Below are 22,101 nucleotides of genomic sequence, written 5' to 3'. Positions count from 1 at the left end.
ATTGACAGTTAGTAAGGCCTTGCAAAAATGGCTATTCCACCCAGGAATTCAGGCTTGGAGGATACACAAGCTCTGCTGGTTAATTATTGTATTTTACTGGTTGGGATTATAGTTTCTGACCTCAAATATTATTGTTTGTATATGTTATCTGTGTTTTTACCCTTGTATGTTGCCCATGTTCATGTCACTGTGACATGAATGCTAGGTAATAATTTACATAAATAAACAAATTTATTCTAGAATATTAAATTAACATCTAATATGTTAGTATAACATCTTATGTGAAGATTCTGTTTTGTTTAATACTGGGGCTTACAGTTATTTTATGCTGTGTGAACCCAACCTCTGTGTCAAAAAAAATCAAATCCTCCATTGGAGTTGGGCAGCTAATAAATTTCACATTAAAATATCTTAAAAAATGAGACAGCTGAATATCCAGTAACAAAAATAAACCTCTTTTTAAAAAAGTCAATATATCTAACATTTTACCTTTAATAAATATGGGCTTAAATAGCAACAAGCTTTCTTGATCCACTAATACATAGCCATAATATTATTTTATAAAATAATACTCTGTGGGTTTTGCACAGACCCTTTCCTTCAAATGTTTTTTCTAACATTTATAGACTAATTTTGTAGACATTGTGTGTGCTAATTCCACAGTTCCCACTATTTCCTAAATCGCCATCTTGGGTTACATCCTTGCAAGGTTCTTTTAAAAGTTTCACTGATCATATGTGTAAATCCTTTTCATACATCAAAATCAATAAATGCTGCTAAAGTGTTGCAGTGCAATTGCTAAACATTATTTCTACACTGTACAAATAGTAACAATATGCAGATGTCCTCATTCACACTAATACAACTGACAAAATGTAACAGTTAATTTGGCTTGAAGTTGAGAAGTCTTTTCAATAGATTGTAAGGGAATGGTGTAAAATAAATAGGAAACACTCTTAGCAACAGCCTCACTTTTTTCTTTGCTATCACTTCTCACAAATCTAATTTAGTACTAATCTTGCATGAAGTCTAATGAAAATGTAATATTAACTCAATGAATGTAATTAGCAATGCATGAACCCTTAGCATCATAACATTTACCAAAAACTTTAATTTAAGCAAGAGTTAATAGTTTAAAAATTGCAAATTCATTAATGCATTAAAAATAGGGATTTGCTTTTGCAAATTTAAGTTGCTCCTTTTAACTTACATTTTCCTTAAACACATTCCACAATATCTCATACTGTGATCATATACAAGTTTGACTGACTGACTGACTGACTGACTGACTGACTGACTGACTGACTGACTCACTCACTCACTCACTCACTCACTCACTCTGTCTTGTCTGTCTGTCTGTCTGTCTGTCTGTCTGTCTGTCTATCTATCTATCTATCTATCTATCTATCTATCTATCTATTTATTTATTAGATTTGTATGCCACCCCTCTCCGTAGACTTATATATACAAATGGAAAATAAATATTATAGGATAGAAGATCGGGATCCTGTCAGCCAAACAGATCCTGTCAGCTGGCGGGAACATGGGGGAGGGCCTTCTCTGCAGGGGCTCCAGCCCTCTTTGACACCAGGCCTGTAGCCGTTGAGCAATAACATACAGCTCTGGCCCATTGGGATGAATGACCGATGGATGAATGTTTTTAAATTTGGGGGGGGGTCCATTTGGAGAAGGGTGGCTTATAAATCTAAGAAATTAAATTAAATTAATTTTTTTAATTCCTTCTCAATCTCTGTATTTCTAAAGAAACACAGATGTTGTTTGTCCCAAATTCTACACTATAAAGTTAAATACCAGGCAATTTTATTTATAAACTTTTTTGTGTTAATAGGTATTAAGAAGTCCATTCCGACAGTACTTACATACCAATATTCAACTCAGTATTTAATACCTGTCTTATGTCACCCTGCTTCCACCATTCGTAACTAGAACAATCCTAGAAGGCCAATTTGCATATAGATTCCTGGAATTTCATTGTTATTTCAATGAAATAACTCAAGGGGGGACATGATCAAAACATTTAAATATGTTAAATAACCCCCTTATAATAATCTTATTTAACTCTTTAACGATCATGTCCCCCCTTTCCCTTCTGTCCTCCAGACCACCGTTCCCCGTAGGCTGCGCGCCCGCGTGCCCGCACACCCCAAAATACCCCCCCGCGTGCCCTTTTCCATGGGCGCGCAGTCCCCATCCCCCTGCCAGCCTGCGGGGGGGCGGGGAGGCGCCGGCAGTAGAAGGCGCTGCCCCCGCCCGCCCAATCTGCTCCCTCTCCTCTTCCGCCGAAAGAAACGCGCGGAAGCTGCCTGATTGAGCCCCGCGTTGCTCCACCCCGCTTCGTCCTGCTTGTCATCCTCCGTTGTGTTTTCGGGGGGAGCGGCGGGAAAGCCCTGTGCCGGCCAGGAAAGCCGGGTTTGCTTTACGTGAAAGCAGCGTGCCTTTTAAATACGCTGCTTTCCTGCATCTCTTTCCTGGGGGGGGGGAGTGGCATCAGTGCCACCCCTCTACGAGCAGCAAAAGCCTCAGCGACTGGGCTCGCCGTTTGCCTTTCGGCTCCGTCGTTGAGGCTTTTACTGCTTCTGGAGGGGTGGGCGCCGATGCCGAAAGCCTCAGTGCCGTTTGGCTGCCGGGGGGGCAGGGAGGAGAAAATCCTCTCCCCCCTCCAGGAGCAGCAAAAGCCTAAGCGGCGGGGTGCACCGTTTGCCTTTCGGCTCCGACGCTTAGGCTTTTGCTGCTCGTGGATGGGGGGTTGGCGGTGCCGATGCCAAATGCTTTCCCTCCACGGTGGGGGGTGCAGGGCAGGCACAGTCAGCCCCAGGAGACAAAAAGAGAATGAGAGAAAGGAAAGAGACAGAAAGGGAGGGAGAGAAAGAAAAAGTGAGAGATAGAAAGGATAGAGAGAAAGGGAATGAGAGAAAGGAAAGAGAGAGAAAGGGAGGGAGAGAAGGAAAGAGTGAGAGATAGAAAGGATAGAGAGAAAGAGGGAATGAGAGAAAGGAAAGAGACAGAAAGGGAGGGAGAGAAGGAAAGAGTGAGAGATAGAAAGGATAGAGAGAAAGAGGGAATGAGAGAAAGGAAAGAGACAAAAAGGGAGGGAGAGAAGGAAAGAGTGAGAGATAGAAAGGATAGCGAGAAAGAGGGAATGAGAGAAAGGAAAGAGACAGAAAGGGAGGGAGAGAAGGAAAGAGTGAGAGATAGAAAGGATAGAGAGAAAGAGGGAATGAGAGAAAGGAAAGAGACAGAAAGGGAGGGAGAGAAGGAAAGAGGGGAAAAGGGAGGAAGAGAGAGAAATGAGAAACATGAGAGAGAAAATGGGGAAAGACAGGAGAAGTACCCAGAAATGAGACAGTGGTATAAATTTCAGGAGGGATGATTGATGATTGACTGTATTTATAAGGGGATGTTACATGGGATTGTATATATGAGGGGGTTATGTATGTATGTATGTATGTATGTACGTACGTACGTACATACGTACGTACGTACTTACTTACTTACTTACTTACTTACTTATTTATTTATACTACCTCTATGCCGCCCAGTCCCAAAGGGACTGTCGCTCAGACACTATACTTTTCCGCCCACACCGAAAAAAAATTAGAGGGAACATTGCTCCAGACTATACAGATTGAGTTCATTAAGTCTTTCCTGATACGTTTTATTCTTAAATGTTTTATGCTTGATAAAACATTTCGGGATGCTCTCACTCTGATACCCTGCATTCTTCTATATTAGTAGAATATTATTCAGATAGTATCCCCCTGTCTGATTTAATCTGGCAAGGACAGTTCCATTGATTAAGCAGCGCTATCTATCAGGACCATTGAAATACACCTTCTCTGTAGCCTTACAGCTTAAGAAGATAGTCGCTAAAATTATCTTCCCCACAAAACCTTCACCAACAAACATGGAGACAAATTTGGTGAGCCTGAATCAATGTTATTCCACTGGAAGTGTTTTAAGAAAATGTAAGTTTATACAGGAACACTGTCATTCTCTCCATTTTTTTTTGTTCTTTTTGGTACACTGAAACATAAAACAAGCAAGTGCTTCGAACAAAGGAAGGCAGCTTTGTGCGAAAAACTTCAGTATGACTGTAATTCATATTACATAACGGGCATCCACATATTCTCCAATTTCTAAGTAAACAAATTATATAACAAGAGCTCTCAAAATGAATCATACTCTAAATGTTCACTAAAGCATCAAATATAAAAATTGAAATAATGTAATTTACATGTCCATTAAGAAAGTAACATCTTTTTGTAACTTCTTTTTGTGACTACAAAGAAGGATCGTGATATCAGTTAAAATGTCTTTCTTAGGATTCGTTTTCAAAATAACAGTCGCAACGAACAGAGCAAATTGGTGAGGATGTTCCCAACTAGTCTCCTCAAACCTTCAGTCACAAAGATTTTGCTACTAGCCTGCATCTACTTGGCAATTTGTTCTTGGGCAGGTGGGCCTGCTTCCAAACAATACACAGAGTTGGTAATCACTCACTCTATCTAAAGATCAGCATAGGCCCATATGAAAATTTTTGGAGTTTTATTGGAGCATAGATTAGATTTTCCTATTGAGACTCATGAATACTAACCATATATTTTGGAATATGAGACGCACCTTTTTCCTCCCTAAAAGAGGCTTAAAATTCAAGTGCGTCTTATACTCTGAATCAATGTTCCCTCTAATTTTTTTTCGGTGTGGGCGGAAAAGTATAGTGTCTGAGCGACAGTCACTTTGGGACTGGGCAGCATAGAAAAATAAATAAATAAATAAATAAATAAATAAATAAATAAATAAATGGATGGATGGATGGATGGATGGATGGATGGATGGATGGATGGATGAATAAATAAATAAGAAAAATATTCCCTTCTTTTTTATTAAAAGAAATTAATAATAAAACCAAACCAAAATCTATTACTATTATTATCTTCTCTTTTTCCATCCCTGTCTCCTCCCCCTTTGTGTGTGTGTGTGTGTGTTTGTGTGTGTGAACTCTTGAACCATTTCCAATTAGAGGTGAGCTATTGGAAATGGTTCAAGAGTTCAACCAGTTGTTAATGATTTTCCTAGCCCTTACTGGCTTTTCCTAGCTCTTACTGGCTTGCAAGCTCTGAATAAGGTTTTTTTTAAATCCCTAACCAGGGAATGTGCTGAAAATGTGCTGAAGCAGACCAGATAAGGATGCCAGCCAGAGGAATATCTGGTAAGCAGATCCTTTTTCCTATTTTCCTCCCCAAAAACTAAGGTGTGTCTTATACTCTGGTGCATCTTATACTCCAAAAAATATGGTAATTCTTTGGAGAAAAACAATTAATTGGTAGTCCCAAAGGTGCTTTTTTTCAAGAGGTAACCTGATTTTCTGGTTATTTCTTTGAAGATATTTCAATTCTCATCAGAGGTAAAGAAGCTTCTTGGATGAGAAAAACTAGGAAAGTCCAGCTGCCTCTTGAAAAAAGCATTCTTGCAACTATCATGACCTAGATGACTGAGAATCTCCATAGGCAGTTAAATAGGTAGTAAAGATAATCCTCGATTTATGACCATAACTTGGACCAGAATTTCCATGGATAAGCAATGCAGTTGTTAAATGAGTTGCATCCAATTTTACAACCTTTTGTACCACAGTTGTTAAGTGAATCATGCAGTTGTTAAGTGAATCATGGGGCTGTTAAGTAAATTTGGCTTCTCCCATGATTTTGCCTGGGGAAGGTTGCAAATGGTAACCATGTGACTTTGGGATGCTGCAACTATCTTAAATACGAAAGCACCCAAAGTTTGATCATGGGACCAGAGGGATGCTGCAATTGTTATAAGCAGTAATGGGCAGACAAAATGTTTACTGCCACACTGTGGGGTGTGGCTTATTTTGTGGGTGTGGCTTGATGGTCATGTGACCAGGCGGGAGTGGCTTGCTGGCCATGTGACCAGGTGGGAGTGGCTTGAACGGTCATTTATCATTCAAGTGAACTGTTAAGTCTTTGACTTACAACCTCACCAGTGTCGCTCTCTGGGGTGACAATTTGCTTCGCGTTTCCTACGCTCTCCTTATTATTTATTTATATATTTATTATTTGGATTTGTATGCCGCCCCTCTCCGAAGACTCGGGGAGGCTCACAACAAGTGAAACAAATCATAAATAATCCAATTAATTAAAATATTTAAAGATTTAAAAAACCCCATATACTAACAGACACACACACAAGCATACCATATATAAATTAAACGTGCCCAGGGGGATATGTTTCAATTTCCCCATGCCTGACGGCAAAGGTGGGTCACACACAGGATAGCTAGGCGAACGGGTGCCAATCAGCTGTTGAGAAAAGATGGTGGAGGAAATGGGCCCCCTGCAACTCCTGCCATCTTCATTTATGTTGTGAGCCGCCACAAGTCCTCGGAGAGGGGCAGCATACAAATCCAATAAATAAATAAATTTCCACTGGTGGAACTGTGTTCCACCCCATCCTGCCTGCTGCCCACCACTGGTTATAAGCATGAAGGCCAGTCATGTGTCGCTTTTTTCAATGCCGCTGTAACTTCAAACAGTTGCTGAGCGAATGGTTGTCAGTGTAGAACTAGTGACAAAGTCAGAACAGTGACTTTGAATCATTGTATAATCATTTTCCATACATTTAAATTGAATGTAATTTCCCTAGTTCACAACAGTGGCAATATTTTGAAACAGGTTTTGATGGCACAACTTGGCTTTGGTCACCTCAACAACATATGAGATGCTGGAATCTCCAATATCACATCAACTGTTTAAAGTCCTTAAAATATTACAGTGGGAATGATGGATTTAAAATTAAAATTGATCCATCAAATGTTGCATTTCAAGTTTACTGGAATCCATGAGCAAAATTTTGAAAGAATGGGTATCAGTTTTCCTTTGTTGGAAATGTAATAAATTTGTGAGATTGCTGACCAGGATTAAACCAACATAAATCTTCTAATCTTTAAAATGCCATATGATACTTTGTCATTTTCATTACATTTTCCACTAATCTATGCATTTAATAGATAGATGGCTATATTAAACATATCCAGATGTCTTAAAATATATTTTCTTAGTAGCTGGCACAAAGCTGTAAAATTTAATTACTAATGATGTGCTAGTAAATAAATTGCATCCAATAAGATTATTTCTATAAATAACAAACAAATTTCAATGCATAATTCAAATTACTTTATATAAGTTATACAAGTAAGAGAGACAAAATAAATACTGTACTGCATTTTTCAGAGTGTAGGACCCTCCGGAGTATAAGAAGCACCTTAATTTTGGGGGGAGGAAAAAAATTCTTCCTCTGCCTACCAGCATTGATGATGGGCATTTGGGAGAAAACCTCCATTTGGGAGGGGCTGCCTTTGAAGCCTCCAAAAGCTCTGTTTTGGGGGCGATGGTCCGTGGCAATCTCTGCATCCTGGAACAGGTATAAAATGAGACGCGCAGAAGCCAAAGGGTGGGCGGAACTATATTCGGTGCATAAGACGCACCCATTTTGTTTCCCTTTTGGGGGGAGGAAGGTGCGTCTTATACTCTGAAAAATACCAGGCTTGGATAATTAAAAAGTTTATCAGTATCTATCAGAAATATAAAACAATCTTGAAGATCCAAACTATTTTTCATATTTTGAAAAGTCAAGCATTTTAAAATCAATCTTTGCAAAGATATGAGAATTTCCTTAAAAATACAGGTAGTCCTCAACTTACAATCATTCATTTAGTGACATTCTGAAATTACGATGGCAAAGAAAAAGTGTCTTACGGCCATTTTTCTCACAACCATTGCCATTTCCCCGTGGGGGTGTGATCAAAATTTGGATGCTTGGCAACTAGTTCATATTTATGATGGTTGTGTCCGATAGCCAAGGTGGTGCAGTGGGTAGAGTGCAGTACTGCAGGCCACTAAAGCTGACTGTAGATCTGCAGTTCAGCAGTTCAAATCTCATCACCGGCTCAAGGTTGACTCAGCCTTCCATCCTTCCGAGGTGGGTAAAATGAGGACCCAGATTGTGGGGGCAATATGCTGGCTCTGTTAAAAAGCGCTATTGCTAACATGTTGTAAGCCGCCCTGAGTCTAAGGAGAAGGGCGGCATTAAAAAATCAAATCAAATTAAAAAATAAATATGATAATCTTTTGAGACTTTCCAACAAGCAAATGGGGAAGCCAGATTCACTTAACAACCATGTCACTAAGTTAACCACTGCAGTGATTCACTTAACAACTGTGGCAAGAAAATTTGTAAAATGGGGCACAATTCACTTACCAATGTTTCACTTAGCAGTATAAATTTTGAGCTCAATTGTGGTTGTAAGTTGAGGACTATCTGTATTAAAGGTTAGAGCAGTGATAGAGAACTGTCGCACGGGTGCCACAGGTGGCATGTAGAGCCATATCTGCTGGCACGCAAGCAGTTGCCCTAGCTCACCTCCAACGTTCATGTGTGTGCCAGCCAGCTGATTTTTGGCTCACACAGGCATTCTGGAAAGGCGTTTTTGGGTTCCAGAGAGCCTCCGGGAGAATAGGGGAGGGAGTTTTTCAGTGTCGTGAAATGGCCACTTGTGGAATGGACCAACTCTGTCATGGAAGGAGACCCTGTCCTACGTTAGGAAGTGTGAATATGATCTACATTGGGGAGGGTTCTCCTGAGAGACTCAAAAGGACTGCCTCCTGAAGTAGGGAGCAGATCTCCTGTCCGCCCTTCGGGTGGAAGATGGAGAACTTTACGTTTCTCCTTGTTTTCAATAAGGAGCGGGTTGAGGGTTTCCCAAAAGCATTTCCCTGAAGTAGGGGGATGCAGCCAGATGCCACTTTGTTCTCAGGTCAGTGTTCCAACTGTTGTGGTTAGCTCTCGTCCTGCTCCTGCCCCAAGGACTGTGGATGTGGGGGAGACATCCACATGCTGCAGGCCTGTTTTGCCCCCGGTGGAATCTGATGATGAAGGCTCCTCTGACCAAGAAGACATGAGTGACAGGGAGGAGTGTGGCAGACAGCTCAGAAGGAGATCAATTATCTAGCTCCTCCTTCAATTCAGAACAAGAGTTAATGATACAGCCACGCATGCGGACAGCAATGCATAGGCAACAACAACTGAGAGATTATTATCAAAGAAAATGAGGCCACCTGTGGTTGGGTGGGGCTGTGGTAATTAGTGAGGCCGTTATAAATAGCAGCCTGTGGGTTTGGCCATTGTGGAGGATTATCTGATCGTTGTGTTTCGTGACTGCTTTACTGACTTTGACTTTTTGTGTGCTGATTTTTCCCTGCTTTGAAACTAAACCAGAGCAAAGTGTGTTTCACTTTGTGAAAGAAGAAGGCCTGTGAATTGCCCCACAGCTTCAAGCTAAGTATCACAGAACTGATAAGGGACTTGTACAAATTACCAGTTTGTTTGGAGATGAGTGCTCTTTGCTATATAAAAAGAGTGCTTAGTTTATTTGAATTTTCGGTATAAAGAACATTGTAACGTGTGTGTGTCTGAAATTTGTACCTGTGAATTTTTGGGAGGATTCTACCAGAGAGCCCCACAGAACACCAACTACACGGGAAACTCCAGAAAACACTTGGAGGTGACTGTGGAAAACAAGGCCCAGGATGCGCACTTGATGGCATTAAGGGTCACATCAGCTGATAACTGTGTTGCAGCAATGGTTTGTTAAGGTCAAGAATCAAACAGCTATCCTGAAGGGACAACCTTTACTGCATTTCCTGTAGCCACAAGAGGGTTGACTGATGTCCCGAATGTCCCGAATGACCCAGGCAAATGATTGATGGGATTTTCTATAAACTGATTCAAATTTCTTATCCTCCAATTTCAACCCCTCCAAAATGTCACCTGCCATGTAAGGGGAGCAGGAAGACAATGATGCCACCAGACTATCTATTGATGGGAGTTGTAGCATGCGAGCTAATTTTAGAGCCATAGCATAGAATCTTTTATCATTGCCACTGGGAGCAGGAATAGAAGTTGAGGACAATGATTTAAGATTCTCAAGATTCTCAAAATGACTGCTGCATCCTTGAGGTAAGGCATGAGCACAGGGCCAAGGCAAAGGCCACTCATGGCTCTCAAATTGGCCACCGCAGCCTTGAGGTAAGGCATGAGCATTGGGTCGAGACAAAGGCACTTTAGAGGTGCTCTTGAGATATCCCGACCAAGTGGTGTCACTGGCTGTCAGCTGTGCCCCACTTAGTGCCAGGAGAGAGTAACCGTCACTAAGCTGAATGGTGACTTGCTTAGTGCCATGAGAAAGCAACCATCACTGAGTAGAAACGGTGCGTTGCTTAGTGCCAGGAGAGGCAATTGTCACTAAGCAGAATGGTGCCAGGAGAAAGCAACCATCCCTAAACAGAACGATGCCTCACTTTTTTTAGAATAGAATAGAATAGAATTCTTTATTGGCCAAGTGTGATTGGACACACAAGGAATTTGTCTTTGGTGCATATGCTCTCAGTGTACATAAAAGAAAATATAGATTTGTCAAGTCTCATGAGGTACAACACTTAGCGATTGTCACAGGGGTCAACTAAGCAATGAAGAAACAATCAATATTAATAAAAATCTTAGCATACAAGCAACAAGTTACAGTCATACAGTCCTAAGTGGGAGGAAATGGGTAATAGAAATGATAAGAAAAATCTAGTAATAATAGTAGTGCAGACTTAGTAAAAAGTTTGACAGTGTTGAGGGAATCATTTGTTTAGTAGAGTGATGGCGTTCGGGGGGAAATTCTTGTTGTGTCTAGTTGTCTTGGTGTGCAGTGCTCTGTAGCAACGTTTTGAGAGTAGGAGTTGAAACAGTTTATGTCCAGGATGCGAATGGTCAGTAAATATTTTCACAGCCCACTTTTGACTCGTGCAGTATGCAGGTCCACAATGGAAGGCCGATTGGCAGCAATTGTTAGTGCTACGCATGCCAGGCTCCAACTAAGGAATGGACTGAGGAATTAGAAGTTCAGGCACACAAAAATAGTGGCAGTGGAGTCGCTATGAAGCTGAGGTAAAAGTGTAAAAAATCCTCCTTCAGTTTGAATGCCTCCAAAATAACCTCCAGGGCTGGAGACAAGCAAGTGGCCAGAAATGGCAACTAGGGCCGCAGAGATAGAACTCTGCTGGGATAGTGCTGGATGGACACTAACAGTCCCAGAGGCCTGAATTGGCAGAACGCGGTGGCGACAAACCAACCGCAGCCGAAACGTCCAAGGAATTAGCGGCTTGTAAATTTCATTTTACTTTGTTTTTTTTTCCATAGGATTAATTTGGGGTGGCTGAATTTTTTTATTTATTAATTAATTATTTATTTATTTATTTATTTATTTATTTATTTATTTATTTATTTATTTTGTCCAATACACAATGAGGGTTTTATTGGGTATATATCTATATACACATAGTAAAATACATGATGAAGGTTATAGAGGAGATACTCATAGTAAAATATATCTAAGAAATAATAGAAAAGAAGGTATAGTAATAGAACATATCAATGAAAGAATAGAAGAAGAGATATAGGAATAGAAGAAAGGAATAGGAGAATTGAAGGGAATAAACCTGAATCCAGAAGTCCAGAAATTGTTTTACTAGAGACAAACTGCCAAGACGACTCTTTCAGATCTGACTGAGTCGGAAACTGGGGCATGCTCAGTGGCATGGAGGCGTGGCCAGGAAAAAACATAGTAACTGGGCAGGTCAGACTGGTAGTAACCCATTCCTGGACTATTTCGCAACATTACTGGAGAATATTTGTAGCTCTCAGGGTTGTCGTGAGGAAGTTGTTGCTTGTTTTCTTGGAGACTTTAATTACCCAAACTGAGTAACATCAAAATCAGTGTTATTACTTTAATCATATTATTTATTGGAAATAGAGCCACATAAACAGCAAGATTCAGTATGGTCACTTGTCAGATGGGTTTATCATTTGAATAGATAATTAACTAATTTGATGGCCAGGACAACCCAATACAAATGGTCATATTTAGAACAGTTATATTAAAAAACATATGAAAAGTATAACTGGGGACAACTGCATTAATAACAAATTAAGGAAAGCTACTTCAAATACAAATATTAGAGAATCGTGTCCAGAAAAATATTTTAAGAAAAATTATGCATCCCAACAGATGTAGATTTTAATTAATTTTGTACTTTTTGTACTTGTACTTTCCTTTTTTTCTTGTGTGTCTTTATTTATTTTAGAATCAAGAAATATAAAAAGAAAAATTAAATGAAAAAGAAATTTACAAATGATGTAAAATTAAATAAAAATATTTGTTTAGTACCACATATTAATTTAATTTATTTGATTTCTATGCCACCCAATCCCGTAACACTCAGGGCGACTTACCAAAAATAAAAACAATACAGTGATACAATATTAAAAAAGAAGTCAACAACAACAATAAATAAAACCCCAAAGTATCATATCAACATAACATTCAGAACATTATTACAATTGAGTTTATATTCATCTAGTAACAACAGTAAGTATAATGAACCACCATATTAAAGCCTTCTATTAAGAGAAACACAAAATTTGAATGCAGTACATGTCCATTTGTAGAATTATAATCTGCAAATGTTTTCCAAGTTGAATTACAATTTTTAGCAGACTTTTTTTCAAATATGACTTTAGTTTTCACATTGATAACTTACTTTGACCTTATTCTATAGATTCCTGGATACCTTCTGAAGTTTTCTTGGCAAGAATTTTGTAAGTGGTTTGCTATTGCTTTCCTGAAAGGACTGAGAAAGAAGACTAGAACTCACAATTTCCTGCTTTCTAGCCTTATGCCTTATCCTTACACAGAACAGGCTCTCCATAACTCTTAAATAATTCTTCAAATTTAAAAGAAATAAAAACACTTGAAAGTCCATTATTTTATGTTGGCTCAAGCATTTAAAGCAAAAATTGAGTTATGAAACATGCTGATCTGGGCAATGGCCTGTATTTTATCACAATAGAGCTACAGCAGGGTATAATTTGTCAAAGCCAACTCCATGCAGTGGTTAAAGTGCTGACCTGAATACCTGGAAACACTGAAATCTAAGATTCTTTTAGCCATGAAACTTGGCTGGGTCACTTTGGACCAGTCACTCTCTCACACCACAACCAAGCTTATAGGGATGCTGTTATGAAAAAAAGCAGGACGCAGAAGTATTAGCTGCATTCACCACCTTGAACTGGCCACATATTTTTAAAAATGATGGGATTAAAAGCATAATACAGTGGTACCTTGGTTCTCGAATGCTTTGGTTGTGGTACATTTCGGATACCGAACAAAATTTTCAGCAAAAATTTCATTCGGTACCCGAACAAAAATTCAGATACCGAACAGCCACAGAAAATTTTGTTAATTATCCGAAATGTTACCGCCAGGGGCGGCTGCAATCCCGGCAGCTTCGGGGGTCTCCTTTCCTCAGTGCTTTGTCTTGTTACCTGTAGGCAGCTGCACCAACTTTCTCCTTCCCGGTGGCGGCAACGGCGGTGGCTTCCCTTCGAGGAGCAAAAGTGCCGGGAACGTCACGTGATGAAGGGAAGCTGCCGGAGCCATTTCAGCAGTTGCCGCCGCTCCAGCAGCTTCCATTCATTACGTGTCATTCCCAGCGCTGTTGCTACTCGAAGGGAAGCCGCCGCCGTTGCCGCCACTGGGAAGGAGAAAGTTGGTGCAGCTGCCTACAGGTAACAAGACGAAGCACTGAGGAAAGGAGCCCCCTGAAGCTGCCGGGATTGCAGCCGCCCCCACCCTTCCTGCAGCTTGGAGCGCTTAGACTATAGAGCTCCTCAGATTTTTTATCCCATAGGAAATAAAGAAAATAATTTAATTGGTTCCCAGTGAGTCAACAGGGGCTGGGAACCAATTAAATCCATTTCCATTATTTCCTATGGGATAAATTAATTTGTACTCGACCACATCGGTTCTCGACCACACTTCTGGAACGAATTGTGGTCGAGAACCGAGGTACCACTGTAATGTATAAATATACTTTCATTCAGACACACAGTAAAGGGATAGCTGTTCAGATAGCTTAGTCCCATGATGGTGAACCTATGGCATGCGTGTCACAGGTGGCACATGGAGCCATATCTGACGGCACACAAGAGGTTGCCCTATGTCAGCTCCAGCACGCATGCACGCCCTAGCCAGCTGATTTTCAGCCTTGGGGAAAGCTGTTTTGCCATCTGGAGGCTTCGGGGAAGCTTCCCTGAAGCCCCAAAGTGCAAAAAAATATGCCCAATGGGCAAACCGGAAGTTCAGAAAAATGGACTTAAGTTTTCCCCATTGTGCTATTTTTCACTCTTCGGAGGTTTCAGGGAAGCTTCCTGAAGCCCTAGAATGCGAAAAATAGTACAACAGGCAAACCAGAAGTCCGTTTTTTTGAACTTTCGGTTTGTCCGCTTGACTGTTTTTTTACTGTCCCAAGCATCAGGGGCATGCACACATGGACAGGAGGAATTGGGTGTGGGCACGTGCAGGCATTCTAGCACAGGCGCACACACCTTTTTTGCATGCGAACCAAAAAAGGTTTGTCATCACTGGCCTAGTCCTTGACTTAAAACAGCCATAGGATTGGAATTTCCATCGGCAAGCAATGTGTTTGTAAAGTAGTATGTTCAATCCGTACAGTCCTAGTTGCTGTTGCTAATTGAATCCCATGGTCATTAGGCAAGGCAACTTCCTGCTAGGTTTCCACAAGCAAAATCATTAGGGAAACTGGCAGGAAGTTACAAATCCTAGGCCTGCAAATAGGTATGTGGCCATGGGAATGAAGGAGATCTTCCAGAAAAGGTTGTGACAGCTGTCAGCCTGGATAGCTGTAAGGCAGCATTAGACATATTCATGGATGCCAAGTGTATTGGGGGTTATTGAAATGGATGTCTAAGTGCCGCCTCTATGTTGGTTGAGGCAGGCAGGATTCCCTTGGGTACCATTTGTTGGGGGTCAAGGGAAAGGGAGGGTTTTGCCTTCTCTTTCTGCTCAAGATCCCCATGGACATTTGGTGGGCCACTGTGTGACACAGAATGCTGGACTCAATGGGCTTTGGCCTGATTCAGCATGTATCTTCTTATGTTCTTATGAGATGAGACAATGATGTTCAAGGGTGTAAGGAAAGATCCAGGAGTGTGTACATGAGGTGCCAGTCAGGGAGCATTGCATGAATCAAGAAAACTGTACTTGTGTGCACAAATGACCAGCATGGCACAAATGCTCATAGGTCTCGGGAGGTTAAACAGATGGGGAAGACTTAACCCTATGTCCTATGACCTCATTACTGGCTTCCCAACATTGGATACGTTGTAAGGGAAGTTTGCAAATGGCAACTATGTGTTTCCCGACTCTTGACAACTGGTTTTAAGGGTAAACGGGTTGACATTCACTCAGAATATGATTGTGTGACCACAGGAGTACTTACTCTGACTATATTTATTTCAAACATACATAACTTTGGAACTTGACATTTAATACTTTTCTGGGCTGATGTTCTTCAATCACTTTATCTAACTTCTACATTTTATGAGTGATACCATCATGGATAAAGACACTTTTGGTTCAGCAGAAGATATATTTAGATTTTAGAGATTTAGGTCAGACTCAGCCTATTTGAATGAGTCTTTTACCAACACAATCCCAGCAACAACGTGAAGGGCCATTATGGTTGGAAATGAACACCTACCTAGAGATTATATATACAGTGATACCTTGTCTTACGAACTTAATTGGTTCCAGGACAAGGTTTGTAAGGTGAAAAGTTCGTAAGACAAAACAATGTTTCCCAACGGAATCAATGTAAAAGCAAATAATGCGTGCAAATCCTTCAGGAAAATCCCAAACTTTAGAAGGGAGGCGAACAGAGGGCAGGGCGGAGCAGCTAAAGGGTGTGTGTGGAAGAAGCAAGGCTAGGCTAAAGGGTGAGTGGGAAGGAAGAAAGGCAAGGGGGGCACCCCTCCCTTTTCTTTCTTCAAAAGACACCCTTTCAGTACCTCTGCAAGCACGCTATTCTCTGCAAACTCTTTCCCCCTCCAAGCCGCCCCTCCCTTTTCTTTCTTCAAAAGACACCCTTTCAGTGCCTCTGCAAGCACGCTGTTCTCTGCAAACTCTTTCCCCCTCTAAGCCACCCCTCCTTTTTCTTTCTTCAAAAGACACCATTTCAGTGCCTCTGCAAGCACGCTGTTCTCTGCAAACTCTTTCCCCCTCCAAGCCACCCCTCCCTTTTTTCTTCAGAAGACACCCTTTCAGTGCCTCTGCAAGCATACTGTTCTCCTACTTTTGTTAATGCAAAGTCTTTCCCCCTCCAAGCCGCCCCTCCCTTTTCTTTCTTCAAAAAAAAAAAAGAAACCCCTTCATCCCAGCAGCAGCGGCTTGGGTTCATAAGGTGAAAATAGTTCGGAAGAAGAGGCAAAAAAATCTTAAACACCGGGTTCGTATCTCGAAAAGTTCGTTAGAAGAGGTGTTCGTAAGATGAGGTACCACTGTATATGTTTGTTGTACTACAATTTGACAAATATTCAAAAACATGATGTGATGAGCAGGCAACCCAGAATTTCACTCCCTTCTTCTCTTCTATTTTTCATATCCAGTCCATAAATCTCAACTAATGCAGAAAATCCTAACGCTGAAAGATCCAAAAGAAGGATTAAAAGTAAAAAGACTCATTCTTTTTTTCACAATAATTTTTATTAAAATTATTTTACAGGAAAATGTACAAACTACAAACCGGCTCAAGGTTGAACTCTCATACTTGAAATGCAACAAATAATCTCTTTATCTCTTACAGATAACCAAAACCTTTAAAATATCATCATCCACTGCTAGTAAACAAAAAAGAAGAAGACTAAACCTTAATGGAAATAACAGTCCATCAATTTTAACTTTGATCTAATAAATTAACTTTGTATTATTTCCTTTTTCTCCTGACAATATTTAGTCCTCCAGACACTCTTTTGTTCTCCCAAAGTCACTGGTAACTTTAGCAAGATCCTTTTGAATATCCACCATAAATAAGATGTCCAAGTCACTCTTCATATTCTCATTTTCTCTTCTCACAAAATCACTGACAATTTTAAAAAGCCCCCTTGATAAAAACCCATAAAAGAGCCTTAGTGGTGCACTGGATAGAATGCAGTGCTGTAGGCTACTTCTGCTGTAAAATGCAGCAATTCGACAGTTTGATTCTAACCAGCTCAAGGTTGACTCAACCTTCCATCCTTCCGGCGTCAGTAAAATGAGGACCCAGATTGTTGCGGGTAATATGCTGAGAAACCTGTAAAGTGCTGTGAAGCGGTATATAAGTCTAATTGATATTGCTATAAAAAGAATTTTTTTTCGCATTGCTCTTCTGATTTAGTATTTGAATGTCCTTTTTTAATTGTTAGAACATCAGCTGGTTTTGTTTGTACAGGTATATCCAATATTTTCTCTTTCTGTTTTAAGTTCACACTGATATTAATTTCAGCTTATCTAATAAAGTTTGTTCCTCTTCTGTGACGCCATCTAATTTATCTATAACAGAAGATGTCTTTAAAATTATTTTCTGAATCTGATAATTTTTCCTTTTCACTGGATCCATAGATGTATGTTTTCTTCTGGTGCCTTCTAGTCATTTTATCAACTTATTTTTGTTCCCAAATGTCAACACAGGAGGTTTCTTGCAGGGAGGATTAAATTAATTTCCAAGACTTAATTCAAGTCTATCTGAGCCCTTAGTCCATTTAAAGCTTTCTAAAATCAACATTCCAATCACCAATTAGCAGAATATTCCCATTTTTCCCCTTTTTCAAAACCTTCAAGTAGTAATTAAGTCATTAAAACTGTTTCTTAAAAGATTAAAGGCTTAACTAGTGGATACAGTAAAACATCTGGAATTTCTCAATCTTTATAGAATGGTAAATATATATACAGTGGTACCTCATCATACGAACTTAATTGGTTCCAGGAGGAGGTTCGTAAGGTGAAACGTTCGTAAGATGAAACAATGTTTCCCATAGGAATCAATGTAAAAGCAAATAATGCGTGCAAATCCTTCAGGAAAATCCCAAACTTTAGAAGGGAGGCGAACAGAGGGCAGGGAGGAGCAGCTAAAGGGGGCGGGTGGAAGAAGCAAGGCTAGGCTAAAGGGTGAGTGGGAAGGAAGAAAGGCAAGGGGGGCACCCCTCCCTTTTCTTTCTTAAAAAGACACCGTTTCAGTGCCTTTGCAAGCATGTTGTTCTCTGCAAAATCTTTCCTCCCCCAAGCAGCCCCTCCCTTTTCTTTCTTAAAAAGACACCCTTTCAGTGCCTTTGCAAGCACATTGTTCTCTGCAAAATCTTTCCTACTCCAAGCAGCCCCTCCCTTTTCTTTCTTCAAAAAAGGGGAAAAAAGAAACCCCTTCATCCCAGCAGCAGCTGCTTGGGTTCGTAAGGTGAAAATAGTTCGGAAGAAGAGGCAAAAAAATCTTAAACACCGGGTTCATATCTTGAAAAGTTCGTTAGAAGAGGCGTTGGTAAGATGAGGTATCACTGTATATATACAAAGTAATTAAGATTGTAAGGTCTGGTTGAACCTGAAGTCCATTTAGATTACTGTATATTGAAAACTATCAGCTTGATAAAATTCTATGAATGCCAACTGTTTGCAAGCTGACCATAAAAAACTCAATGTCTATCTACTAAAAAAAACCCAGCTGTTTGGGGTGCAAATGGGTGATTTCTAGATCTTTCCTTTCTTCAGAGATGCTTCAGCAGTCCAGCTCCTGCATCCAACTGCTGTTTTAAACTGTAATGTCTCCTGCTCTTCATGGAACATGAGTTCACCATTTCTTACCCACTCTACATTTTGAGCTTTTTCATGAGGAAATAGATATACATGTGCTCTTAGAATGCCAACATTTTTGAAAAAAAAATGTAATGCTTGTAGTCCTGTATTACAATCAAAAGTAAAATATTGTAGAGGGCAGCAATAATTTATAAAAAGTCATATTTTCATTCTTTTTTTCTTTATACCACAAATATATTTCTTCAAAACAGCAAGACGCAAGACATATAATGTTGCAGTCCAAAGAATACGTATAAGGAGGGTTTTTTTATTTTCAAGCAAACATATTTAGGTTCCTGGTATAAATATAGAACATAAATCTAGCGATATAACTCTTTAAAATAGTGTAAATATTTTGGCTTTTAATCATTTAACTCCAGTTTAAATGAAAGTTTAAATCCTTATAATAGATAAAGTTTGATAGGAAAGAAAAATAGGTCCAATTACAGTACCTTGTTAAGAATCAAAGAACCAATTGTCCTAGATTATTTGCATATAAAGTTCAAAATGTAATGTTTTAAGAATAGTAACATGAGCTTTTAATGGAAAAACACACACAAAGTAAGTTCACTATACTATATTCTAATATACTGTGTCACTTACCCTGCAGAGATACCACTACATTCAAATGTCACATTTAAAAGCATAAAATTTCCTACACAGACTAATCAAATCTAGAATTCTCAATAGCTGCAGTTTATTACTTTCAATCTGTCTTCACTAATCTTCACTAATTTTAGCAAATTCTTATCAGTTATTAATGCACATAAATAAGTAGATTTTTTTAAAAAATTAAATGTTTATTTTTGTATTGCACTATTTTATTATATATAACATGGGGGAATTAAATCTCTTGATTTTTAAAACCTTAAAGCTGCCACTGGGGTTAGGTTGAACTATATATCAGGACATGAATGTTAGTGTGGGAAATGTATTTAAGCCTTACCCCAATTCTATTTTATTGACTCAAATTGATCTTCCTGATGTTGCTATAAAATCCACACAAATACAATAATACAAAAATAATATACCATAATACAAAATTTGGGATTTTTGACATAATAAAAATAATAGGTTTTTGTGTTTTGTATGTATGTGAGGCCAATTTAAAAAAAACCCCAATAAACAGCCTCTAAGAACTATGAATAAGATTGAATAAGAACATTGAATAAGAACTATGTTATCTTAACACAATTCAGTGCTATTCACTTACTCCAGTCAGTTCTGTGAGTTTGGTTTTAAACTAAGATGCATAGTTAGAAAAGTAAGAGCTAAGCTATAGTTCCAATCAACTTTTGCCCTGAAAATCATGTTTATAAGAAGCAAATAAAAAGAAAAATATTCCATCAACTATGGGATTCATGTAGATTTAAAACTATCAAAAAAGAAAAGATATACAAAATTCATTTGTTAAAGCTCTACTGAAATTTGTCAAACCACATTTTAAAGCATCAGGATGAATCCCACAGTAACCGTATGGGATTCATGTAGATTTAAAACTACTGTATTAAAAAAAAGAGAAGATATACAAAATTAATTTGTAAAGCTCTACCGAAATTAGACAAACCACATTTTAAAGCATCAGCATGAATCTCACAGTAACCCTGTACTTCTATTGTAATTTCAAATCCCATACTTAAAATCAACTGCCCTCTATTTAAAAGGCAAACAAGAAAAAAAGCCTTACCTTTTTCACTAACACTTTCACTTTCAATTTCTACATCATCACAGCTTGTATATTCTGGTGTAGAAGCCAACTCTTCTTCAGAGCTGCTCAACGACACCTGACGCATTTTACCCCCTTTTTTCGTTTTATGAGGCTTTGGTGGCGGAGGCCTAACCGATTCAGACTGATCTGAACTCAACGAATCATTTCTTAACATGGTTTCCATTTTTTCACGTTTCGTCTTCCGAACAGCTGAGCTTGGGTCTAAATGATGCTGTTTCCTTAAAGGATCAGTTCTCCTCATATCTGGTCTATCAAAAGGTATTGGACTCCTCCTAGGTGTTGGAGGACTGTGGTTTGCGGTTCTCTGCCTATTGGGACTGAGTCCCTGAGTCCTTTCCATTGAATACGAACGTTGGTCCATGGCAGCTCTGCGTTCAGAGGCAGACCTCTGCCTGGACGGTCGGTCCATTCTCATCATCGAAATCCGGGAATCTTCCAATTCAGTATTAGCCAAAGACACGTCGCTGTGCCTTCTTTCATGGCGTGCCCGCGAGACTTCGGCATGAATGCGCATCTGCTCTTCGTACGGTTGGGGTTTGACAGGATAACGAGCCAGATTAGGATCACTTCGGTATCGTGCTTGATATTCTTCTTCTCTCCGCTGCCTTTCATATTCCCCTCTATTTTGCATGTCATCTTCCTCTAAAGGATATTCCCTTGAACGCCTGCGATTTCTTCTGCTAGGATCCCTATAGTCATCAATTTCAGGTTCTTCATATGGTTGCAACCCGTGTTGCGAACGTCTGTCTGTATAATCTGATGGTGATCTTGGCATTGCAGCATCTGATGTTGCATACTGTGAATAGTCGTCTCTCTCCTCCAGCTGATTGAAACTTCTGTTCTGATCTCTGGGTATTGAAGGGCTTCTTTTTCTAAGCAATTAAAAAGAAAAAGAAAAATTACTAAAGGTGTATCTGTTACAAATTAATTCAGAAAGTATTTATTCCAAATGACTGAGCTACAATAATGGCTTGCTTGTCATACATAACCTAACTATTCAGAACAATTCCAATAGATGAATGGTATTTTAATTTCTACAAAGTCAAATGCTTAAGGATTCTATATGCCAACTTTATACAATTTTGAAATACTTGTTAATAAAATAAAATGTATATCCAAAGTATAGACAGCAGATTCAAATGTCATTATTTACATCCACAATGAAATGGAGAAAATGTGCACTGTTTTACATATATGTTAGCATAGGTAGAATGCTGCACAGATTAAGCCATCTTTCTTCCACATATTTTGCCATTATCAAATTGTATCTTTCCCAAGTATAAATTTTAAAATATTTGCTTGCAGCACAAAATTATGTTCTAACTTGCTATAATAATGTTATTAATTCTTGTTGTTAGTTTTAACCTCTCACCTTCTGTCTTATAGGCTCTCTATACAAAGTTTACCAAGATAATGATCATGAAAACTTTTTTACATTCTAAATATTTATTAATATATGGTATTACCAATAAAAAATACTTCAGACTAAAACTAGATGCAATAAAACAATACAAAGAAAACTGAATAAACAAATAGATTTAGGGAAATTCCA

At 39.2% G+C, this 22,101-nt stretch overlaps 1 protein-coding gene across 29 annotated transcripts in view; it reads right to left on the bottom strand.

Moving 5' to 3' along the window:
• Nucleotides 1-22,101, bottom strand: part of RIMS2 (regulating synaptic membrane exocytosis 2) — a 361,362-nt gene that overhangs the window by 202,877 nt on the left and 136,384 nt on the right. For all 29 annotated transcript variants that reach the window (XM_070748179.1, XM_070748182.1, XM_070748173.1 and 26 more), the window contains one exon: nucleotides 20,508-21,421. In XM_070748179.1, coding sequence (XP_070604280.1) covers nucleotides 20,508-21,421 — 914 coding nt within the window. The remainder of the gene's footprint in view (nucleotides 1-20,507; nucleotides 21,422-22,101) is intronic.

The sequence above is a fragment of the Erythrolamprus reginae genome, chromosome 3, assembly GCF_031021105.1.
Source record: "Erythrolamprus reginae isolate rEryReg1 chromosome 3, rEryReg1.hap1, whole genome shotgun sequence".
Taxonomy (NCBI): domain Eukaryota; kingdom Metazoa; phylum Chordata; class Lepidosauria; order Squamata; family Dipsadidae; genus Erythrolamprus; species Erythrolamprus reginae.
This window is presented reverse-complemented; position numbering and strand designations above follow the sequence as displayed.